Source organism: Dreissena polymorpha, chromosome 12 (assembly GCF_020536995.1).
Source record: "Dreissena polymorpha isolate Duluth1 chromosome 12, UMN_Dpol_1.0, whole genome shotgun sequence".
Taxonomy (NCBI): Eukaryota; Metazoa; Mollusca; class Bivalvia; order Myida; family Dreissenidae; genus Dreissena; species Dreissena polymorpha.
This window is the reverse complement of record NC_068366.1, coordinates 56,114,122-56,137,650: the sequence shown is the minus strand read 5'-3', so window position 1 is coordinate 56,137,650 and position 23,529 is coordinate 56,114,122. Positions and strand designations below refer to the sequence as shown.

General features: G+C 35.2%; 2 protein-coding genes across 3 annotated transcripts in view; one reads left to right on the top strand and one right to left on the bottom strand.

Annotated features, from left to right (window-relative positions):
* The first annotated feature begins 6,420 nt into the window (after window positions 1-6,420).
* Window positions 6,421-23,529, top strand: part of LOC127853202 (uncharacterized) — a 36,670-nt gene continuing 19,561 nt past the window's right edge. The window contains exon 1 of one of the 2 annotated variants that reach the window (XM_052387484.1): window positions 6,421-8,604. In XM_052387484.1, the coding sequence (XP_052243444.1) occupies window positions 8,572-8,604 (33 nt within the window). In that variant the 5' untranslated portion in view covers window positions 6,421-8,571. The remainder of the gene's footprint in view (window positions 8,605-23,529) is intronic. The other variant, XM_052387483.1, reaches the window with a different exon arrangement.
* LOC127853203 (leucine-rich repeat-containing protein 4B-like) lies at window positions 20,216-23,396 on the bottom strand. Its single transcript, XM_052387491.1, has 2 exons — window positions 23,216-23,396; window positions 20,216-21,629 (listed from the first exon to the last, which is right to left on the bottom strand). The coding sequence occupies exon 2, from the start codon at window positions 21,589-21,591 to the stop codon at window positions 20,497-20,499; it is 1,095 nt and encodes a 364-aa protein (XP_052243451.1). The 5' UTR covers window positions 21,592-21,629; window positions 23,216-23,396; the 3' UTR covers window positions 20,216-20,496.

Here is a 23,529-nt window from a genome sequence, read left to right as displayed (position 1 = left end):
TTGTATCTAAAAATCGCAATATTTTCTTCAAATTCTAAATCACGGGTTGTCTTTTTATGTACGCTATTTTACAGGGGAGGCGGAAAACTACAACGGGCGAGGCATGGTATGGTATTGCGCAAGGGGGGGGGGGGGGAGTAGAGGGTTAGGGTTTGGGTTAGTGTTAGGGGTCGGGTTAGGGTTTGGGTTAGCCTAAACCCAACCCTAACCCTAACCCGACCCCTAATCCTAACCCTTACCCTAACCCTTTTTTGGGGTTATCAACCCTGACCATGCCTCGCCCGTTGTAGTTTTCCGCCTCCCATTTTACAGTCAAATTTTTTTACAAATCGTGACATCCTCAAACCGCCTACTCCAACGTTATTGACGTTACCTGGTGATAAGATATTATATTTAGAAAATGAAATGGAATATTGAACCGGTTTTACCGATGGGAAACCCGTTTGAAATCATGTGTTGGTTTAACGCTATCTTATCAAATAGAATTCGGTCACGTTTACAAACACTGTGCGCAAAACAAAATTGAACGTAAAAAAGCCTGTCATATACGTCCACGAACTGAACCAGTTAATAACATTAAGCTATATTAAGACGCCCTTGTACTTTTACCTAAGCACTTATCAATCTTCATTTTAATAAATGTGCGTAGCGGAAAAACGGTGATGTAGATCGGCTTTTTTTTGGTTACTGGATTCTCTCTAGGATTCGACACTTACACAAGAATATAGAAATACGTGCTAAAATCTTTCCAATCTCCATTTAACATTCGTTTTAGTGGGTTTTGAGTTCAATTAAAGTCAAATCAGCGATGATAATCGAGCGTTACAAAAATTATCACAAACCTTATATAATTATTTAAGTGAATATGGGCCGTGCTCTGTGAAAAGAAGATTTAATGCATGTGCGTAAAGTGTCATCCCAGATTAGCCTGTGCAGTCCGCACAGACTAATCAATGACAACACTTTTCGCTTTTATGATATTTTCTGTTTAAAGAAAGTCTCTTCTTAGCAAAAATCTAGTTAAAATGCATTAAACCCCCTTTTCACAGAGCGCAGTCCATATGATCGAATGTAGGAAAATTATCAAAACTAAACATTATCAAAGACAAGTTTAGGTCTTATATACATCACGTTACCTCTCCGTGTAATAATACGTAGAACAATAGTACTATTTTAAGGGTAGCATATTGTGATTTTTTTAAACTATATATGATATATATATATATATATATATATATATATATATATATATATATATATATATATATATATATATATATATATATATATATATTTAAAGTTGCAGTGCCTGTCCTTTGTGCATGGTTTCGGCTTTATAATTCGGAGTCCAATATTGTTTTCAGAACATTATTTTCCATTCAAAAAAAAAATTAAAATGTTAATATGTTAAAGATCGGGACGTAATTGGATAAGTGCATCGTTACTAACACTAACAGAAGATAGGATATATTTTCCTTGTAACATTAACGTTGCCACTGTGATTTCGTGTTTCTAAATATAATCATGACGTCTTTACTTAAATATAAATGAGGAAGATTTCTGCACGCCTTTTCAGTCTCTCATTTATGTTTCGAATCTTCACTTCGTTCAAAAAAAAATATTTAACCCATTTATGCCTAGCGTCTAGAAAAAGGCATTGGCAAACAGCGTAGACCCAGATGAGACACCGCATGATGCGGCGTCTCATCAGGGTCTGCGCTGTTTGCTTACAGGAATTTCTGTAAGAAATATTCTAAATATATAAATAAATATACCAGACATCCCTTATTTTGGAAATAAATAGATCCAATTTAGAAGGATGGAAGAGTCCACTTGGCATAAATGGGTTAAGCCGACCTAAATGCTCTTGTTCCGCTTAGCATAGGGCATCTGTAATTAAACCTAAACTTGATGAGTGTAAAGGAAAACTACAAAGGCGTTTTAACTTTTAATATAGGCTAATCTCAGAATACAAACACATGTTATATTATGTTATATTATGTTATATTTCGTGGGCGTATATGATAGACTCTTTTACTTAAAGTATTGTTGTGCAGATTAAGTGTGTAAACATATGTACATGTGAAAGCGAATTTAACAATGGTTTCCCAACATAAAAAGTGGTTAAAAAGATGTGTATTGTCTAAAATAAATATCCAATCACTAGGCAGCTTCAATAACGTTAGTGTACGCAGATTAAAGATCAATCGATCTGTAAACTCGTAGGTGAAGTTTATGTTGTTTGTATTTTATTTAATATCGTTAGTTTCAACATTGTGTCAAAATTTTAGACACATATATCGTAAATCATTTCCTTTATTAAATACACTATTATCTTTATAAATTAATCTCGTACATATATTATTCTTCATACAACATCATTGCGACATAAAAATATATCTTCAACATTTTCATGCTATTGTTTTGGCTTTGATTTCGTGCGTAATAATCCCAAACAATCTTCCATAAAACACTAGACAACCGCCTTTGAACTCCAAAGAAAAACTTTCAGTGCTTTAGAGTAAGGATAACATACTTTTTAAAAGTCGTTTTTGTTTGTTGTTCAAATGTGTCGCGTTATGAGAAAACTGGGTATAATGCATTTGCGTAAAGTGTCGTCCCAGATTAGCCTGTACAGTCCACACAGGCTAATCAGGGACGACACTTTCCGCTTTTATGGTATTTTTCATCAAAGGAAGTCCCTCCTTACCAAAAATCTTGTTTAGGCGGAAAGTGTCGTCCCAGATTAGCATGCGGACTGCACAGGCTAATCTGGGACGACACTTTACGCACACGCATTATGCCCAGTTTTCTCAGAACGCGACACAAATTATCGTTTCTAATATTTAGCAACTAATTAGGTTTTGAATCCTTTGCCGGTTATATTTCTTGCATTTCAACTGATTCTATAACTTTAAAATACTTAGTGCTTTGTAATATATACTAAATAGAAACATGAAATCACTTTACTTTAAACCTCATTCATTAGAGGTGATGTACGAGGCATTTGTTTAAGTCTAATGAAACATATGTTCTCAGCAAATGTTTAAACGCAAAACTACCATTATATGTTATCATTGTTTCTTTTAAATTATATGTTATCACCATTAACTTAACACTCTAAATGCCGATTATAGTTTCATACTCGGTCTCATTGCGCAGTATTTATGTTTACCCTCTAGACAGAGAGTTAAATTGTTAAATACGTATTCAGATGGACGTATAGCCACAAATTAAAATATGAACACATTAATATTGGTGTTTCAATTTACTATACTGCTAAATCGTCCGGAAAAGCTAGGGTTATCCAGTAAATGAAGGACAACTGGTTCAATGCCATTGGGGCGCCTTCCCGTCTTCGATAATGTGCCGCAAAATAGTATACCCAGACAATCCAATTAACAATCAAAGTACTGACAGTACAGGTGTGACGATGCTTTTGAAGAGGATTGATATAAAAGCATATATTTAAGTGTATCTACATCACCACAATTGTGTATGTGGGTACGCAAATTTTGGATAGGAAAAAAATGGGTACGAAAATTTTTGGTACAAAAATTATGCCAAAAAAAATTGGGTACGAAAAAATATTTGGTTACGAAAAAAAAAATGGGTACGAAAAAAAAAAAATACTGAAAAAAAAAGGGTACGAGCCAAAATTTGTGTACGAAAAAAATTGGGTACGAAAAATGTAGGGTACGAAAAATTTTATTTTGGGGGGTACGGTGAAATAGTACCCGTGGGAAACTTGATCCATTCAGCGAAACTGGGAGGCGGGTTACATTCTCGATCAAATATAACAAGAAATATCTTTAAAAATATATTCGACGTGTATTTTCTGTACCACTTATCTTAAAAAAACGTTCTGTTACAGTAAAACGTTTGTGGGTTATAACATTACGTTTCAGCATATAAATTCAAAACTTGACATGCTATTTAATTACACCATGCTCTTTGATTTCACATGTATATCATACCAAACTTAATATATCGTTGTTTCCTTTCCTAAGTTAATGATGCTATGTGTACGGACGTGATTTCACATGTCCATGTGCATGAATATATAAAATTATATGTTTTCTCATTAGATTATTGTTTTTTTTTCTCTAATTCAATAAGCTTAGGCATGTTTGTTCGTTAAGGACGACAATAATTTCATGATGATTCCCGAAAGTAGGTATGAGCACATAGTCTTAAGAGCACTTGAATACGTGAGTTCGCCCATGAACACATGGTAAGGTTAACTAAATCTCCGCGATATGAACTAATATGTGCTTAAAACAGCAAACAATATCCAACAAACGAATGAATATCAAACATAGTATGTGCACTGATGCGGCTCTGTAATTTCTGTTTGAAAAGTTTATTAAATATGCAAAATGAGAAAGCACGCACAGAGCGAGTTTCACAGATGTCAGACGGCTATTACGATGATTATACCATAGTCGCTACAACGTTTACAAATGGCAGGTTCGAAATAATTCGTTTTCTTTACACTCACGATCGCGTTGAAAGTTAATTATACACATTTTAATTCGCAATTTATTTACTGAATCACGACAAATGTCAAATACAATACAGAAAATGCAAAGTTGTTTCATTGATCTATAAACATATAATGGATTGAATATAACTGATTTAAAATAAACGTTTTCAAACTATTATTAAATCTTTTTCCCGTGTGTGTATCCGAGTTTAGTTACAGGTCCTATTTCCCAGAATATGCTGTCCTATTTATAGCGGGGCTTCCTATACCTTTATCAATGATAATCAGCGAGGTATGCCGATTAGAAAAATCGAGCTATCTCAATCGGACTGGCTCGGTCTTTTACATAGGTCGCCATTGTGAAGAATTTGTTCAGGGTATGATAACTTAGACGAGCTGCTTCGCAGCATCGTCAGAAACATCAATCATGTTTATACTATTTCAATAATGGTATACTCGCAACCGACGGCACAAGCAATAACATTTAATATTTCAATCAAGAAGCGTCTCTAGTTAGGAGGTGAGACTCTCCAATCCTGTTCTTTTTGCGTGTTCACAAATCTTTCAAAAACTAAATGCTGTTTTACAAACTACTCAAGTATGTATATGTTTGGTCATTCTCATTAAGGAAATTTAATTGAACAAGAAACTCTTCCTAAAGCAGCTATCATATTACATAATTTGATCTTCACTGAAGTGGCCTGTTCGTCAAAACACTATTTGTTAAGATACGTAATCTTTACGACCTGCTGTGTCCCTGTGTAGTTTAAGGTATGTATATACACTGTAACACTTAGGTTAAGTTCCTAAATAATTAGTTAAACTAACAGGAAGATTATGTTGTTTTTTTCAAATAGTTTCGCCATCCATATGATTTCATATTTAGAGTTGTCTATCATATTTACACAAACAACTAGAAAGTTACAGTATATATTAGAGAATAGTATGTGAGTTTTGGATAAATATCAAGTTTATCATGCGAGGCTGAGAACCATGCTTGCTCGAGGCTTGCATGGTTTGAGCCTCGCATGATAAACTTGATATTTATTCAAAACTAACAAAATATTCTATTTATCCCATTATTTCATACTCTTTTCCATTAAAGCCTCTATAACGCTCAAGAGCAACGAACATTTCGTAAAGTATTTCGTAAAATAAAGTTAAACAATTTAAAATCAATCTCCCTTATGGCAGTTGCCGAAATTTCAACGCGAGATGTTGTCTGGTAAAATAGTTGTTTGTAGATACAAATTGCTCGTTTTTATTATTGTTGTGCATATTTAATTCCATTTTAATTTCCCGCAACGAATCTATTCATACGACACATGATCACACTTTTAGTGTTCGGGTGTCGTATGAATAGATATATTCGCGGGAAAATAAAATGGAATTAATTGTGTCACAAATAAACAAAAACGAGCATTTTGTATCTACAAAAATCTATGTAATCATGCCACATCTAGCGTTGAAATTGTGGCTATTGCTAGAAGGAACACTGATTGTTTATGTGTTAACTTTATTTTACGAAATACTTCACGAAATTTTCATTGATTTTGAGCGTCATGGAGGCTTTAATCTTGGAAAAAGCCGAATTTGATCTAAAAATAGCGATAGTATAAAGCTAAATTTTTTGCTATCGTTGTTATACTATTGATTAGAATTTCGTTGTAGGATAAACTTACTTATACCATCTTATCGGTACAATACGGTACAATCAAATACATTCACGCTTTATGACTAACATCTCAACAGACGTAGTTAGTATGTTGATGGTATTTATATATAAGGAAATAAATGTAGTGATAATCCAGTTTGATTCGTTCGAGTGCGTGTTATTTTAACCATATCTGCTTTAAACGCTGTCGACATATTTTGACATACAAGTCCAAAAGCTGTGTTCATTTACTGTAATGATTACATGATTTTAATTTTAAAACCATACCTTGTTAGATAGCTGGCCGGGCGCCTATATACTAAAGTGTTCTTATTTAATTTGATAGCTGCTTTTACATGGATCGTTGTGTAGTGTCAACACATCGTGATACTAAATTCATTAATTATATCGAATGAAATATATGTTCCAATTCTAAAATACATTCCGAGATTACAGACAGAGATTTGTATAAAAAAAAGATAAAGGGACGTGTTCCGTGACAATGAAGGATGTCATTTTTCAATTCATACGACATATTTTTAAAATCTTGTTTATTCCAATACATATGTTAAATAAATCATGGTCTGTAAGTATAAATCGATCTACAATAAGTATGTGAACTCCAAAAGAAAAACTAAAGACACCATCGGTGCATTGACCAAGCCTGATGATTCGGAGGCAGAAACTAATGAAGATAAAGCCGATGTACTTAACACTTTTTTAGCAGTGTATTTGTGGAAACAGAGATTGAAACAGATGAACACGTAGAGATCACAGATGATATTGAAATATTGAATCACATAATTTTAGTGAAATTGAAGTTTTAAAAGTGTTGAAGTTTATAAACCCAGAAAAGTCACCAGGACCGGACTGTATTCATCCTTAGGTACTAAGTGAAGCTACAAATGAGTTGGTTAAACCATTAAAATTGCTTTTCAATAAATCATTGAATAAAGGAGTTATTCCAGATGATTGGAGAAAGGCCATTGTGTCGCCTATATTCAAAAAAGGTAACAAAAAAGACCCATCGAACTATAGACCTGTTAGTTTAACATCAGTTGTATGCAAACTTTGTGAAAAATTGATTAGGGAAAGATTAACAGTTCACATGATTTCCAATAAACTTTTTGCAGATGCTCAATATGGTTTCATGTCAGGACGTTCTTGTGTAATTCAGCTTCTATAAATTGTTGATAAATGGGCAAATATGCAAGACTCTGGAGTACCAATAGATATTATTTATCTTGATTTTGCCAAAGCGTTTTACCGTGCATCTCATGATTTGCTGCTGTTTAAGCTGAAAAAATTGGGAATTGTTGGTCAACTTTTCAACTGGGTGAAATACTTTTTACATAATAGGACACAGTGTGTACGGGTTGGTTCATCTGTCTCATCATGGGCTAATGTAGTAAGCGGAGTACCCCAAGCGTACTAGGACCAATTTTATTTCTTTGCTTTATCAATGACTTGCCCGATGTTGTCACTGGAATCGTGAACATCTTTGCTGATGATACTAAATTGTATTCACAAGTTCCCAATATTGTGGAGTGTGAAAAGCTTCAAACTGATCTTGACAAACTTTGTGATTGGAGTGAAAAGTGGAAATTGTCCTTTAATGCCGATAAATGTAAGGTAATGCACATAGGAAGTAATGAAGAAGTGTTCAGATACTCTATGAGAGTGAAGGATGGAAATTTTGTATATGTAGAATCTGTGTCAAATGAAAAAGATCTGGGAATAACTTTTGATAATAAGCTCAATTTTGATCAACACATTTCTAACATCACATGTAAAGCACAAAGAATTCTGGGATTGATACACCGAACATTTGAATATCTTGACAAGGACATGTTTAATCATTTATATAAATCACTTGTGCGACGCACATTGGAATATGGATCAAGTGTATGGTCTCCACATTTAAAAAAAAACATATTAAGAAAATTGAAGATATTCAGCGCAGAGCTACCAAACTTGTGCCAAACTTGTATCACCTTCCTTACACTAAGAGGTTGAAGGAACTTGGTCTTGTCACCTTGGAATATAGACGTGACAGAGCTGACATGATCCAATTGTTTAAATCCATGCACAATATTGACAGTCTGAAATGGGATAAACTTTTCTCTCTTTCAAAAAATGATCTGCGTGGACATTCCTTGAAACTCCAAACACCTAAGTGCAAGAAGAACATCAAATTAAATTCATTCTCAATAAGAGCTTTTTCTTTTTGGAACAGTCTGATTGAAGAAACTATTTCTGCAAATAATTTGATCCTTTTTAAAACCCGACTGAACAAGGAAAATTGGAACGTCAAAAATGTTGTACCATCATGTTATGCGCACAATGAAATTGATTAGTAAAATACTAATTTGTGAGAAAATTACAAGAAGACCTTTACAAGACGGGCCAAGATAGCTTCAAAGCTAAAATTATGGCCCTACCATCCAGGTATCCAGGTATCCAGGTATGTGTTGACCTTGTAATTGTGTGTCATCACTAGAACATGTTTTGACTGTAATACTTTATGGCGATTCATTCCTTTCTGTAAATAAAGGACCAACACGATGTTATAAGGTTATTTTTCTTGATAATCTGAAGTTTCACTTTGCAAATATTTGAACTTAAAAAAAAATGCGTGCGTGTTTTGTTAATTGTTAACAAACCGTCGTTGATTGTACACAGGGTTGCGTTTTAATCTTTTACGTAGGTAATTCGAATGTAGAAAACGTATTGTTGTGTTTTGTAAAAGTTTCTTATCGAATCAAGTCCATAGTTAGAAACTTGTAACTTGAGGTGATGCGTTTTCCACTTGCGTTCATACGCTTATAATTTGTTGAAGTAATTGAGTGGCAAACATTTAAGCTTACCTGAGCAATGAGTGGTCATTCTGCCGTGGTAATTCTGTGTCAGTCCGCATCATGCGGCTATTCAATTACCGCAAAAACTGTTGTTGTCAGAAATACAATTAATAAAAGAGCTATTGAAGGGAAAAACTGTCTGCATGCGGTTGATATTGTCTGTTGTACACAAAATAGGTTATTTTAAATGTATTTATACATTCAATATTACAAAAAGAGTACATATTATGTGCATATGTATGTGGTTTATACATGGCGAACAAAAACCTCCCCTTTCCAAAAAAAACAACAACAACAGGACCTTGAACTAGTGACCCCAATTTCAACAAGGTTATCTTCTGTCCTAGACCAATGCCAATGCACATGTCAAGTATCAATCCAATCGGTCAATTCATTGACGAGCAATTAATCGGAAACGATTTTCATACTTATTGTAACAGTGACCTTGACCCTTGACCTAGTGATCCCAATTTCAATAGAGGTTATCTGCTGTTAAAGGCGAATGCACATATGAAGTATCAAGCCAATCGGTCAATTTGCTGACAAGTTATTGACCGGAAACGATTTTCACACTTATTGTGACAGTGACCTTAACCTAGTGACCCCAATTTTAATATGAGTCATCTACTGTCCAAGGCCAATGCACATTTTAAGTATCAAGCCATTTTGTCAATTCGTTGATTAGCTATATATCGGAAACTATTTTTCCACTGATTGGGACAGTGAACATGACCTTTGACCTAAGGATCCCAATTTTAGTAGGAGTTATCTATTCCCCAAGGCCAATGCACATGTGAAGTATCAAGCCAATCGGTCAATTCGTTGACGAGTTATGGACCGGAAACGATTTTTACACATATCGTGACAGTGGCCTTGAGCTTTGACCTAGTGACCCCAATTTTAATAGGGGTCATCTACTTACCAAGGCCAAGCACATGTGAGCTTTTTAGCCAATCGGTCAATTCGATGACGAGTTATTGATTGGAAACGATTTGGTCTGGCGACAGAACGACCGACAGACAGACCGACCGACAGACTGACCGACAACCAGCAAAACAATATACCCCCTCTTCTTAGAAAGGGGAGGGGCATAATAATTGTCTCAAAAATATGTAATTTTCAGTCTTCACAATGTCTATAGATGAATTAAGTAAAATTTAATGCACGTTAATAAACTGAATACTTGTTTCATACACGCGTTTATTTAATGTGAGTGTAAATATTAACGGAACTTTGTATATACACACAATATATTTTTATTGAAACCTTATATTTTGAGTCGAAATAATTCTTTTTTATGATTCTAGCAGTCGTAGTTTCTGTCGTTACAGTATTTTACGTTAATAGAAACAAGAAATATCTTTAAAAAAGATATACGGCGTAAATAGTTTAATGAATGAGATCAAGGATAGCGAATGTCTTTTTCTGTGCAGTTCTTAGCTGCATCACACGCAGTACGGGATGTTACGGGGAGTTTTCGCGGCTTATTTTACATTATAACATATTGCTGGTCATAAACCTATAGATACAAAACAGAAAACCAAAAGAAGAATGGAAGTGAAATTTAAACATATGAGTCAACCGGCCACACGAGAACAAACCTGTTTTAGTGGTCTGTCGGGCATTGCTATTTGATTCGATTATTAACAGTATCGAGAATCATCGTGCTCATGCTTAAAGTGATATTATGGGCATTTTGCACTGTTGAATTGAGCTGAAAAGAATTAACAGGTCAAAATAGTTAGTTAAAATGTGGTTACTGATCAATTATCTGCAACTCACCTTGCTACCAGTTGTTTATAAAAATATATTTTATATTCGATATTCTTACGTGACCCACCCAGTCCTGTAAGCCGAAATGATCCGTAAAACAATATTGTGTCTTTGTGTCGTATGAACAAATCTGCACTAAAACTAAATTTAGGTTCAACTCGTAAACGCATGATCAGTTGTCAAACGAAAGTACGGTTAATATTCAAATGCATTATTTTTCTCTTTCTGGTATATTGTTTTAGTATGTTGATGCTGCATTAATTACTATAAGTGTATATGAAGTAGAAACATCAAAAATAATCAACGGTTGCGATAGACACCTATAAACTGTTACATGCTCATAATATCACTTTAGTACATTAGGCAATATGGTGGAATAATTATTGTTAAATTTATTAAAAATAATATTTATCATTGTATTGTTGAAAACACATTAAGAATCTATTATTGACATACCATAATTATATTGCTGAATATCTTCTTTTAACATATTTCTGGTCTAAAGAAAATTCCAGGTGACCTAGTTCACGGATAGCGTCTTTATTATATAACGATTATTTTACTGACCGCGAACTCCGGTGATGACCTGTATATAAACTCTGAATGTCCGCGACTTGACCCGAAACCTCGCGGGTTGAAATGCAATTCTTTAAAGTGAGGCCTCGCTTCCACTGCTCTTTATACTTTTACATGTTAACATGTTGACAGGAATATGGAAGTAAGTACTAAATATGAGAACATAGCCTTTTAAGTATAAACGCTTTTGCGCTGGTAATACTCTGAAAATAAAAGGTGTACGCACAAACTGTATTGATGTCGAGAATTGAGTGTAAAACTGTTCTATCTATTAAGCCTTTTCATTAGAGATAAAATTGTTTCATACAGTAAAACAGTGGTACAAAGACGCGGATATGTTTCCAATGTTCTGGTGGTATACTCAAATCAGCCAATGGAATAAATGAAGTGTATTCATTCGTACCTAGCCGCGGGAAATTTTATTTGAATTTTATTGGACACTTACAAAGGTCAAGTCAGGGTGAAAAGCTGGCTTATGCAGCTTACGCCGAAAAAGCAGTATTAAATCGTATAAATAGTAGAAGATAACACCATAAATTACATTCAGCAACAGCAAAATGTTTGTACGAAAATTGGTCATTTTATTTACCATTTACTTTATTAAAACAATGTGATCCAAGAAAATTATATTTACATATCCCGTGAATCATACTGTAAACAATTTATAAAATCGTACAAAAGGGTCTTTATGTATCTAGGACCTTCTCGTAATATCAACCCAACAATGTTGATGGGGATGATGCCGAGAGCTAAAGTCCGTATAACAATTGAGGGCTGACTGGGAGATGGCTTTGATGTGAAAAGATCCATAACTCGATCAGTGCTTAATCTAATATGAATCCGCAATTTAAAAAATCCACGATTTATCATTAATAAAATAAAAGAAGACTTGAAACAATGCACCAATGATAAGTATAAAAAGTATAGTGTTATGAGTGAGTTTTATTACCAATTTTCACGTTTAGTTGTTATTGAAAACAGCGTCCGACCGTGGCGTAAATTAAGAATTTAAGGCTACTCTACAATTTCCGGTAAAAAAAACAACAACCAACAATTAACAATAGTCTCATATTTAGAGAAAGACTGAATCAGAGATCCACGTCTCTGACTGAATTAATGACACTTTCGTTGATGATATTAAATTATTATAAATCGTTTATTGCGATCGTTAATTACGACATAAATATCGGTACCTTATGGTCGTAAAAAAATATTATTAAACAGAACAAATTAAGAAGCGCCTCCCTGTTAAGCGGTTTCACATCTCTAGGGTCGACAACCACACGAAATCGTTCCCGCGGTTTCAAGGCATTGTTTTCTTTCATAAATTGTATCGATGTTATTAAACCGAAGCTTTATAGCACCGATTTATAAATAAAATAATTTTAAGGTCTGTAACGACACACTGCAAATATTACGAAAAATCTGTGAAAATGTCCCTTTAAATTATACAGTAGTGTGATAATATTCACATGAGGATGATGCCATTGTGGTTATAATCATACTGAAATGCAGCGACATGCCGCTGATGTTTGTTCTGCTGCTGCTGCTGCTGCTGCTGCTGCTGCTGCTGCTGCTGCTGCTGCTGCTGCTGCTGATAATGATCATAATGATGATATAATGATGATATTGACACTGCTGATGATTATGAAAGAAAGTGGAGAAGGAAGTGATTTGTAAGTATCATGATGCAACTAATTTTTAGTTATACTAGTTGACCACCGAATTTACAATAACACCAAAATACAGTACTATATGTCGTTATCGTACTCGCTATATTTGCGTACACAAATGTATTGTGCATGTTTTACTTGCGGCATGCAAACATTGCTCGGCCTGAGTAGCTCCTGACGAGCCTGCACATTCGCTGTACCTGGTCAGGAGCTACCCTGTTCACCTATGAGACCACTTAGTATTGCGTGACTTATATTTGCGCTGACTGATTTCGAGCAACGCTTTATAATATTTTCCCATGTTTGCATGCCGTGGCTCGTTAGCTCTACTGGCCAGAGGCCAGCGGGGCTTATGTCATGGTAAGTCGTGCGTGCGTGCGCCCGTTCGTCCGTGCGTGCGTGCGTTAACTTTTTCTTTAAACATCTTCTCCTAAACTACTGGTCCAATTCTGATGAAATTTCTCAGGAATATTCCTGGGGTGAACCTCTTTGAAATTTGTTCAAATAATGCCCATGGGGTCAAATTTGGCCCTGCCCCAGGGGTCACAAAGTTGAAAATTTGCTTATATAAGGCCTATTGTGTGAAAACTTTCAAAATCCTCTCGTCCATAACCATTGGGCCTAGGGCTATCAAATATGGTATGTAGAAACATCTAATAGTCCTCTACCAAATCTATTCAAATTATGCCCCTGGGGTCAAATTTGTTCAATGTTGTCAATTTACCAAATCATGAAAAGGCCCCTTTAATGCTCGATATTTTGTTTGTTTCTAACATGACATTGACCGATAATGTTGAATTAGTGCATTGTTGTTACGATTTAGGTTGATTAATACACCTCATAGAAATTGAAACATTAGACTTAAATTGCAAATGTACATCACCAGAAGGCAGATAGTTCGTATGAATATTTTTTTTTACGTTTTATAATGTATTTACTGGTTTGTATGTGTGATATATTGATATACTTTAAACTTTTCTTTGTATTTTTTTTAAACTGAATATTTTATTAAATTATTTAATATTTCCATTTTTACTGAATACTGTTTTATCAATATGAACAAAACTTTGTAAGCTCTCAGAAATAAAACATGGTTTTAATAGTTTTATAAGTTATTATTAATAACAGATTACACGGAAGAAATATAATTTTAAAGGAAATCAGACACCAAATGTGTGCGTTATATACGTGTAGAAAATAGTATCGAATGATAGGTTCAAAATAACACATTTATGTGATATAGGTTATGGAGGATGATAGTGCATTGTATCAATTATTTCTACAATAATCAAAATTTAAAACATCGGCAAAACCCTAACTGAATGTAAAGTTTGCTAAATATTTGGGCACACGGAACGACGATTGTTTATCGCCGTAAAATTGTAATATACATTTGTATATTTGATTTAGATGATTTTTTAAGGTTTAGCGGTTTCAAATATATACTTTGGCGATTCCCTTCACTAATATGTCTTAAATAACAGACTTTAGACAATAAACCGTTTGTTTTACCATCAAAGTGATACTTAAATAAAGCAATTTAAACATAAAACGAGCGGCTCCTAAATAGTTGTTCCAGTTAACAAAATACTACAACGTATACATTTGTACATATGTCACCATATAATGTATATTGGACAACTCTTTGGGAGGCAGTCAACGCTAAAAAAAAATCCAAAATAAGCCTAACCTACCGCGTTCATATTGTTGTATATGATTTTGATAATCTTATTTTGTTCTAGTGTTATGAAATTTATAAAACTCTGTATGTCGGTCAGCAAAAAAAAACACCACGCATCCGAACCGCCCTTTAGTAAGTTCACGCCGAACAGTCTGAATCCGGTCAAAGTTCGAGAGTGAAAAGTCAACAGTTGTAAATTTCTATTGGATTTTTACATAAAATGTTAACGGTGTCTCTAATTAACCGATTGGCTTCGCTTCGATTGCGATATTTAATTATTTATTGCACGCATTCACATTTATGCACTCTCGTGTTTAGTGGTAAACATAGTAAAAACTTGTTTAATTGATTTGTACTAAGTAAATAAATTAATGTTATGTATAGCTAAAGAGACATTAAAGAGTGCATTAAAAGGCTTTCTTATGAATATATAAAACGTACAAGCACTTAAAGAAGGCACACATATCAGAGAAAGCACTTTTAAACATGAGCAAAATTACCCAGATGAATCATTACATGTGAATGGTAAAGAATGCAGAGCATTAATACGGATATAATGAACATAATCACGATGCTCCTTTGCTTCGAAATTATTAATATCAGTTTCTAATATCATAACTAGAAATATAACACGACAATGTTTAAGCTATTGGTCAGCAATAGCTTTTTGTTTTTCTCGATAATTTGAATTTGTTTAAATGTATTAAATTGACTTCACTACATATATTTATCGTCATGCTATCTGAGACATAGTATTACAATTAGTATTACAATTAAATAAAACAATTATATAACAGGCAATATTCTACAAGCGATACAATCTTTCTGTGATCTTGGGTATTCGACCTTGGAATCAAGACGGCTAAATTTTGAACCGTAATAACGTTAACAACTTTTTCATGAAAGTTTTATGCGTGCCAGGGGACGGTTATACCTTGAAAATGAGTATCTTTAGTGTACATAAACGAGACCATTAAAATGCCAATGATTACTATCTATTAGTTTAGGTCCGTTGACTAAACAGGATTTAAATAATTTTCGACAAGAAGAATACTCAGCCCTGATATTAACTTTCAACTTTTAGAAAATAAACGTGCGAAAGGTTTTTTGGATGAAACGTCCTTTAAATGTTTTGTAATCATCTGCTAGCCTCTGTTTATTATATATATATATATATATATATATATATATATATATATATATATATATATATATATATATATATATATATATATATATATATATATATATATATGTACAGGCTTATCGCGGACGATTATTTCCGCACATGCATTAAGTCCCTATTTCAAAGGGCCTGGCACATAAATTGGTTTCTTGTTGCTGTTTATGGTCGCTGATTCCAATGTATTTATGTCTTAGTGACAAATTGTAGGGTCCGCAAAGTTTTCTTAGCGTCGTCCAGAAAACTTCGCGGACCCTACAATCTGTCACTAAGACATTAATACATGAATAATCTGGTGTCCATAGTGACGACCGAACAATATGGGGTTCGCAGTGACGACCGAACAGTCTAGAGTCTGTAGTGACGACCGAACAATCTGAGGTTAGTACTGACGACCGAACAATATGGTGTCCGTAGTGACGACCGCACAATCTGGGGTTCGTATTGACGACCGAACAATCTGGTGTTCGTACTGACGACCGAACAATCTGGTGTCCATAGTGACGACCGAACAATATGGGGTTCGCAGTGACGACTGAACAGTCTAGAGTCTGTAGTGACGACCGCACAATCTGAAGTTCGTACTGACGACCGAACAATATGGGGTCCGTAGTGACGACCGCACAATTTGGGGCTCGTATTGACGACCGAACAATCTGGTGTTCGTACTGACGACCGAACAATCTGGGGTTCGTAGTAACGACCGCACAATCTGGGGGTTCGTACTGACGACCAAACAATATGGGATCCGTAGTGACGACCAAACATTCTGATGTTCGTATTGACGACCGAACAATCTGGTATCCAAAGTGAAGACCTAACAATCTGGGATCCGTATCGACGACCGAACAATCTGGTGTCCGTAGTGAATACTTAACAGTCTTAGATCCGTAGTGACGACCGAGCAATCTTTTGTTCGTAATGACGATCAAACAATCTGATATCCATAGCAACGATCGAACAATCTGAGGTCTGTAGTAACGACCGAAAAGTATGGTGTCCATAGTGACGACCGACCAATCTGGGGTTCGTAGTGACGACCGCACAATATGGGGATCGTAGTAACGACCGAACAATATGTGATCCGTAGTGACGACCAAACAATGTCGGGTTCGTTTTGACGACCGAACATTCTGGGGTCCGTAGTAACGACCGAACAATCTGGTGTTCATGTTGACGACCGAACACTCTGGTATCCAGAGTGAAGACCGAACAATCTGGGGTCCGTTTTTACGACCGAACAATCTGGGGTCCGAAATGACGACCGAACAGTCTTAGATCCGTAGTGACGACCGAACAATCTGGTGTTCGTAATGACGACCGAACAATCTGGTATCCATAGCAACGACCGAACAATCTGAGGTCCGTATTAACGACCGAACAATCATGGGTCCGTAGTGACGACCGAACAATCTGGGGTCCGTAGTGGCAACAAAACAATCTGGTGTTCGAAATGACCACCGTTCAATGTGGTGACCGTAATGACGACCGAACAATCCGGGATCAGAGAGTCAGATAACAAATCATTTGGCCATCATGCATTATTTTGGAGCACGTCTTACATTTCAAAATGAATTTACAGGCCATTTATAATGACATTGATGTTTATTCTTTAGATCTATTATTATATTTCTCAATGTGTCTCTGGTACAACAGCATTGTTATAATAGTTTAATGTAAAGGACTATTGCATGAACAAACGCGATTCCTTTGAAACATTATTTTTTAATATGAATGCACTTTCCAAAGCATATTCAGTAAGTTATTTAAAAATATTGTAAAATAAAATGAAAATTTGATAAAACAAATTATGACAAGGTAAAAAATAAAAATACAAATGGGTAACAAACTTATGACTTAATGGTCATATGGTGTATTGAAAAGTGACAGCACTTACACCGAATGCGCTGTTATGCTTGGTTAATAAAGTAGTCCGACCTTTGAATGTATAGAATACTCACATTTATATAAACAAAAAGAGCCATATAAACAGGGTCCATATTATAAATAATTGTATCTCCATTTGCAATAAGTATTGTATTACTGTCTAAAGCGTGTGTATCCGTTACTATTTGTTATTTATAGGGTTGACAAATTAAGATTTTGTTAAGAAAATGCCACTATGGGGAGTTTTACATTCCTTTAACGTAAACTTGATTAGGTCGAACAACTTGTATCGTGAAATTCTTTAAAGTCAAAAGAAGAACAACTCTTCATGGACTATCAGACATTATATACGAGTTGTTTCCCATGGTGTAAGACGCAATTAAATATCCGACAAGATTGATTGTCATGACGTTTATAAATAATATCTATCAATTGTACAAACAGTCTTTATGATGTGTTTTCCCATGGACATTCACGCTAATGCTTCTTTAATGTTTGGCTGTAACAAAGATGAAAGTAAAAAATTAATTTATAAAATAATACTGTAATTTATGCATAAAAATAATACATTTACATTAAGCGATATTGCAATGAATGAAAGTGTGCTGTATTTCATATGGTTTATTTGAAACGCATGTGGAAATCTCTACTAACAGTATCCAGATTAAGTTTGCAAATCCAGATTATTTGCAGACTTATTTTTTTTATTTATTGAACGATTGTAATGAAATTTTGAGTATTTGTAGGGGGCAATGAGTACATACATATAATTGAAAAAAAGAGTAAAAATGTTTTTGTAAAGTAGAGTTTTTTTTATGATAAAGTTGCCATCCCCCGTTGGGTCCCAACAGGGTTTTGGCTCCCCCGTTAAGAATTGCAATTCTGCCACGGGAGTTTTTTTCCAGACGGGAGAATTTTACCTATATTTTACAAAAAAAAAATGTAATTCAAATATTATGCTTTGTTTTCTGTTTCAATGTTTACAAATACATATGCTTAAGTTATAATTGTAAGACATATGTACTTTAATAAGAAAATAAAGTGTTTGTAGATTTTCTTCCCCCGTGGGGTTGTGACGGGGCCTCTCATGAAACTCCCATTTCCATTGAACTCCAGCGGAGTTTTGACGGGGGACCCCGTCAAACCCCCATTTTCAATGAACTCCAATGGGAGTTTGGCGGGGGCCCCCCGTCTAACACCCATTTACAAAGAACACCCATGGGAGTTTGACGGGGAGGAATCAGACTTCAATATCCATTTAATACCCATTGCAGTATATTCCAATCCATTGTACAAAGACACCAAACTTAATTAAATAATTGATGTTTTCTTTTTAAGGTGTCAAAATCAATTTATAATTATTGAATTTTTTTAAATCAGTAAAAAAAATATGTTGAATAAAATGTCTAGTGTACAGGTTACATTCCACAAGTTTTTACACAAAATGCCTGAATAGGGCAGTGCGTTAGGTTCATTGTTTTGTTACTGTAGGTGTTTTTTTATCTTTAACAACACCGTGCACTGGTGTACAATATTGCACCGAACATGGTTCCAAGCAAAAAACTGGGTCGCCCAAAAAACTTCCAAAACTGTTACACGGGAATAAACAACAATAGAAATACAATTCCGAATGAAAATAATATAAGTATGTTTCCAATGTTATTGTCTCTCTGAATTGTATTGATCATCTCAGTAATGGATAAAAGCAACGTTTGGATTATCAAAAGGTAAATGTAATATATTTTCGAGACAAGTCACTTTATTATACAACGAGTCTTTCAAAATTATGGAACGTTTTAAATTCATCTTTACAGAATATCGATTTGTGGGTCTAATCTCTTACCAAAAAGACATTTTATTCAACATAATTTACTGATTTAAGAAAATTCAATAATTATAGATTGATTTTGACACCTTAAAAAAAAACATCAATTATTTTATTAAGTTTGGTGTCTTTGTACAATGGATTGGAATATACTGCAATGGGTATTAAATGTTTATTGAAGATTCCTCCCCGTCAAACTCCCATGGGTGTTCTTTGTAAATGGGTGTTAGACGGGGGGCCCCCGCCAAACTCTCATTGGGGTTAATTGAAAATGGGGGTTTGACGGGGTCCCCCGTCGAAACCCCGCTGGAGTTTAATGGAAGTGGAAGTATCACGGGAGGCCCCGTCACAACCCCATGAGGGGAAGAATATCTACGAACACTTGATTTTCTTATTAAAGTACATATTTCTTACAAGTATAACTTAAGCATGTGTAATTGTAAACATTGAAACAGAAAACAAAGCATAATATATGAATATACACAAGATAAGAGCTAATATTCTAATTTTAATATCTCAATACGCATGCGTGTAATTTTTTGTTGTTAAGCTTTCCATCAACTAGAAGTAATGGTCATTAATTGTTTTGTTTTTTATAGAGGCGGGGGATAAAGCACAATAACGAACATTTGCGAAACAGAAGGCGCTTAATATTTGACTAAGAAAAGTAATACAAAAAGTACGCGAAACACAATTTAATTCACGAATGATATATGTACATGTATAAGAATTTCTGAAAGTTCACATATATCTCGTTATTCATAAACATAAATTATAGAATTTCAGCAAATAGATATCAGTGTCAAAGTTAATTGGTCCTCGGAACACATGTGAAACAATTAATTTACAGACAAAAATTGTTTCAAATATAGTACATTTAATTGTGCACTAATTGTACGTTCATGCAAGCACCCCAGCGGATGCCAATGTCAGAAAAGCCAATGCCAAAATGATATTGTCACCGTTCCCGTTCGCACGCACACCGGAACCTCTCCGTCCGTTTTTGGCGTTATTGTCATCCTGACTCATTTCACCACCGGCGTCCGGAGAGGTGGGTTTGTTGGGATACACAACACACTGTGGGTCAGGATTCAAGGGGACCTCTGGGCATGTGATAATCGTCTCGATATTCATGGTAGCGGCGCATTTCAGGTCCCCGAATGGCACGTGCGCTAGAGAGGATGCGTTCACCATAGCATCTGGGCCATGGCACTTGCTTTTCGGCAGAAACACGTGGTATTTGGAATGGCCAACGTGGTTTACAAGATGAGATATTGAACAGTTGCAGTAAAACGTGTTGCTTTCCATCGCCAGCGATTTAGCAGTAGCACCGATGGAGATTAAGGTGTCGAGGACTCCGCAATGCATGTTCCAGAACTTGTTGCCCACTATAAAGACGGAATTCACGTCGTGCACGTGCGTTATCGCGCCTGTTACCATATCGCTCACGTTATTTTCCTTGAAATTAAATATGCCGATGTCACTTAAATTGCAAAGAGCGTGCGAGTAGAAATTTGTCAGGTTCGTATTGACGATGTTAAAGCTGGTGATCTTAGTGAGGTTATAGAAACCGAATGGTTTAAGTCTTCCTATACGACTGTTAGCAAATTCAATTTGCTCCAAGTTGGAAAGTCCATTGAAGGCGTAACTTTCAACATTACCGACTACGGCCTTTTCGAAAACAATCTTCTGCAACGACGGCGCGGATGTGAATGCGCAGCTGTGGATCGAGTGGATGTTGGACTGAGTGAATTCCACTATCGTCAAATTCGGTAGATATGAGAACGCTTTCGGCGGGACTGACTGGATGTTCATAAGTGAGGTGCGAAAACGGACCGTATCTAGGGGAAGATCTATCGGAAACTCCATAAGGGCACTGCAGTCCACAAACTGTTTGTTGCAGTAGCAACCTATCGGGCATTGGCTAGCTCCGTTGGTGGTTACAGGCGCCACTGCCAGACAGCCCACGAGGATTATGATAGCCAGGAACTGCATCTTTTGTGGAAGGCTGGTTGCAAAATATACTATAGATTCTGAAAAATAAAAATTACAAAAAAAGTATTTGTCTGTACGTAAGAGATTTAGGTAGCAACTTTTAATCCATTTATGCCGAGTGGACTCTCCCATCATCTACATTGGATCAATTTATTACCAAAATTGGGGATGTCTAGTATATTTATTTCTATATTTAGAATATTTCTTACAGAAATTCCTTTAATCAAACAGCGGAGACCCTGATGAGACGCCGCATCATGCGGCGTCTCATCTGGGTCTACGCTGATTGCAAAGGCCTTTTTTTCTAGACGCTAGGCATAAATGGGTTAAAGTTGATAAACATGCATAAACTGAATAATGCTACTGGCAACATGTTTTAGTCGATCATTCTTGTGACCAATTACCATTAACGCTATACCTTCAAGTCAGTTATTACATAATTTGAATATGTTTTTATGAATTAACATTTTACTCCCTGGGCAATACAACAAGACAGAACGCTGTTATCTGTAAAATTAACGCATAGGCCAAAAAATAGGTCCGTTTCTGGTCTCACTTAGAAAAAAAAACAGGGTCGGTAGGTAGGGATTTTTTTCATCGGGTACTAAAATAGAAGGCTACTAAAGCTTATAATAAGAAATGCATGTATATATATGCTTTGTTTGCTTGATATTACATCTTATATGAAAGAAAATGAACGAATTTTTTTTTTTTGGCGACCCCAATACAAAGTTGAGGTTCGGCGCCGATTCGGGAGACACGGTCGGGCGACCGGAGACGGACCTATTTTTAGGGGGGGGCATACTCTAAACCGCCCCCTTTATAGTACTAAATAATGCTACAATACATCAGCATGCCGATCGCTCATTAGACAACTCTACGGCCAATCTTAAGTGTAAGACACAGCTATGGTTGCGAACGTTTGTGCGTCTAAGGTACTGAAGTCCTTGTAAGGCGCCGTTTTAATATGTTTTAAGACATATCTTAATATAAAAAAGGAAAGTTCTGATACATAACTTGATGTATTTGTTGCTATAAAATATTCTAATATGTTATGAGAATTTCATTTGTTAACATAAAAATATTGGCAATAGTGTCTGATATCAAGTATTATGTATTGATATCAAGAATTCGAATTATTGACATAAACAAATGTCTTAAAAATTGTTAAACGGAGCCCCATAATTCCTGATATATTGTTAGTGCAAATATTTAATCAGAAAGCACATAGCACGGTTCCAAACATTCAATACACATGTACTTATAACTCTTAAGTTTCATAACAATCACTTCATATTATACAAAACTGATCAACATAAAACGAATTCGTGTTTACGCAAATTACCACGCACTCCATCACTCAGGACTGACAGCACAACATTGGGCGTGTGTCATTTTGCTAGATATAACATTGAAAAACATCGGTATTGTACATTTATGTTGAAAAACGAATGACAAATATGCATAAGTTTTCAGATTTTAAGATTATGCAATGTAAACTAATCATCTGATATTGATGGTGTTTTTCTTACGATAAAGAACGTTGAATTCACTGTCTAGTTAAAAGCATGTGAACATCAAGAAATAAATAAATACAAGTATATTAAATTTCAATTATACATACCAATTTCTTCAAAAGATTCTTCAAAAAGTATCCTCCTCTTAATCCATGGTCATAAAATTGAAATCCATAAAACGTCTCCCCGAGAATGGTTCAAAACCACGTTACGCTTACTACCGCTTGAAACGCTTAATGTCGGTATTACAATAAAATACAGCGTGTTATTGGTACGTTAACGTGATCGGTAAACCGTGTCGAAGTTTCTGCTGATCTGAGTTTCTGCTGATCTCAACAAATAACGCCTTGGGCGTGTTTTGTTATACAACGTTTAATTGTGCAGAAAGATAACATTAAAACTGTTGGCGCGTGCGATGAGC

Coding starts and splice junctions, on each gene's coding strand:
- LOC127853203 (XM_052387491.1), bottom strand. CDS start 21,591: ATGCAGTTCCTGGCTATCATAATCCTCGTGGGCTGTCTGGCAGTGGCG.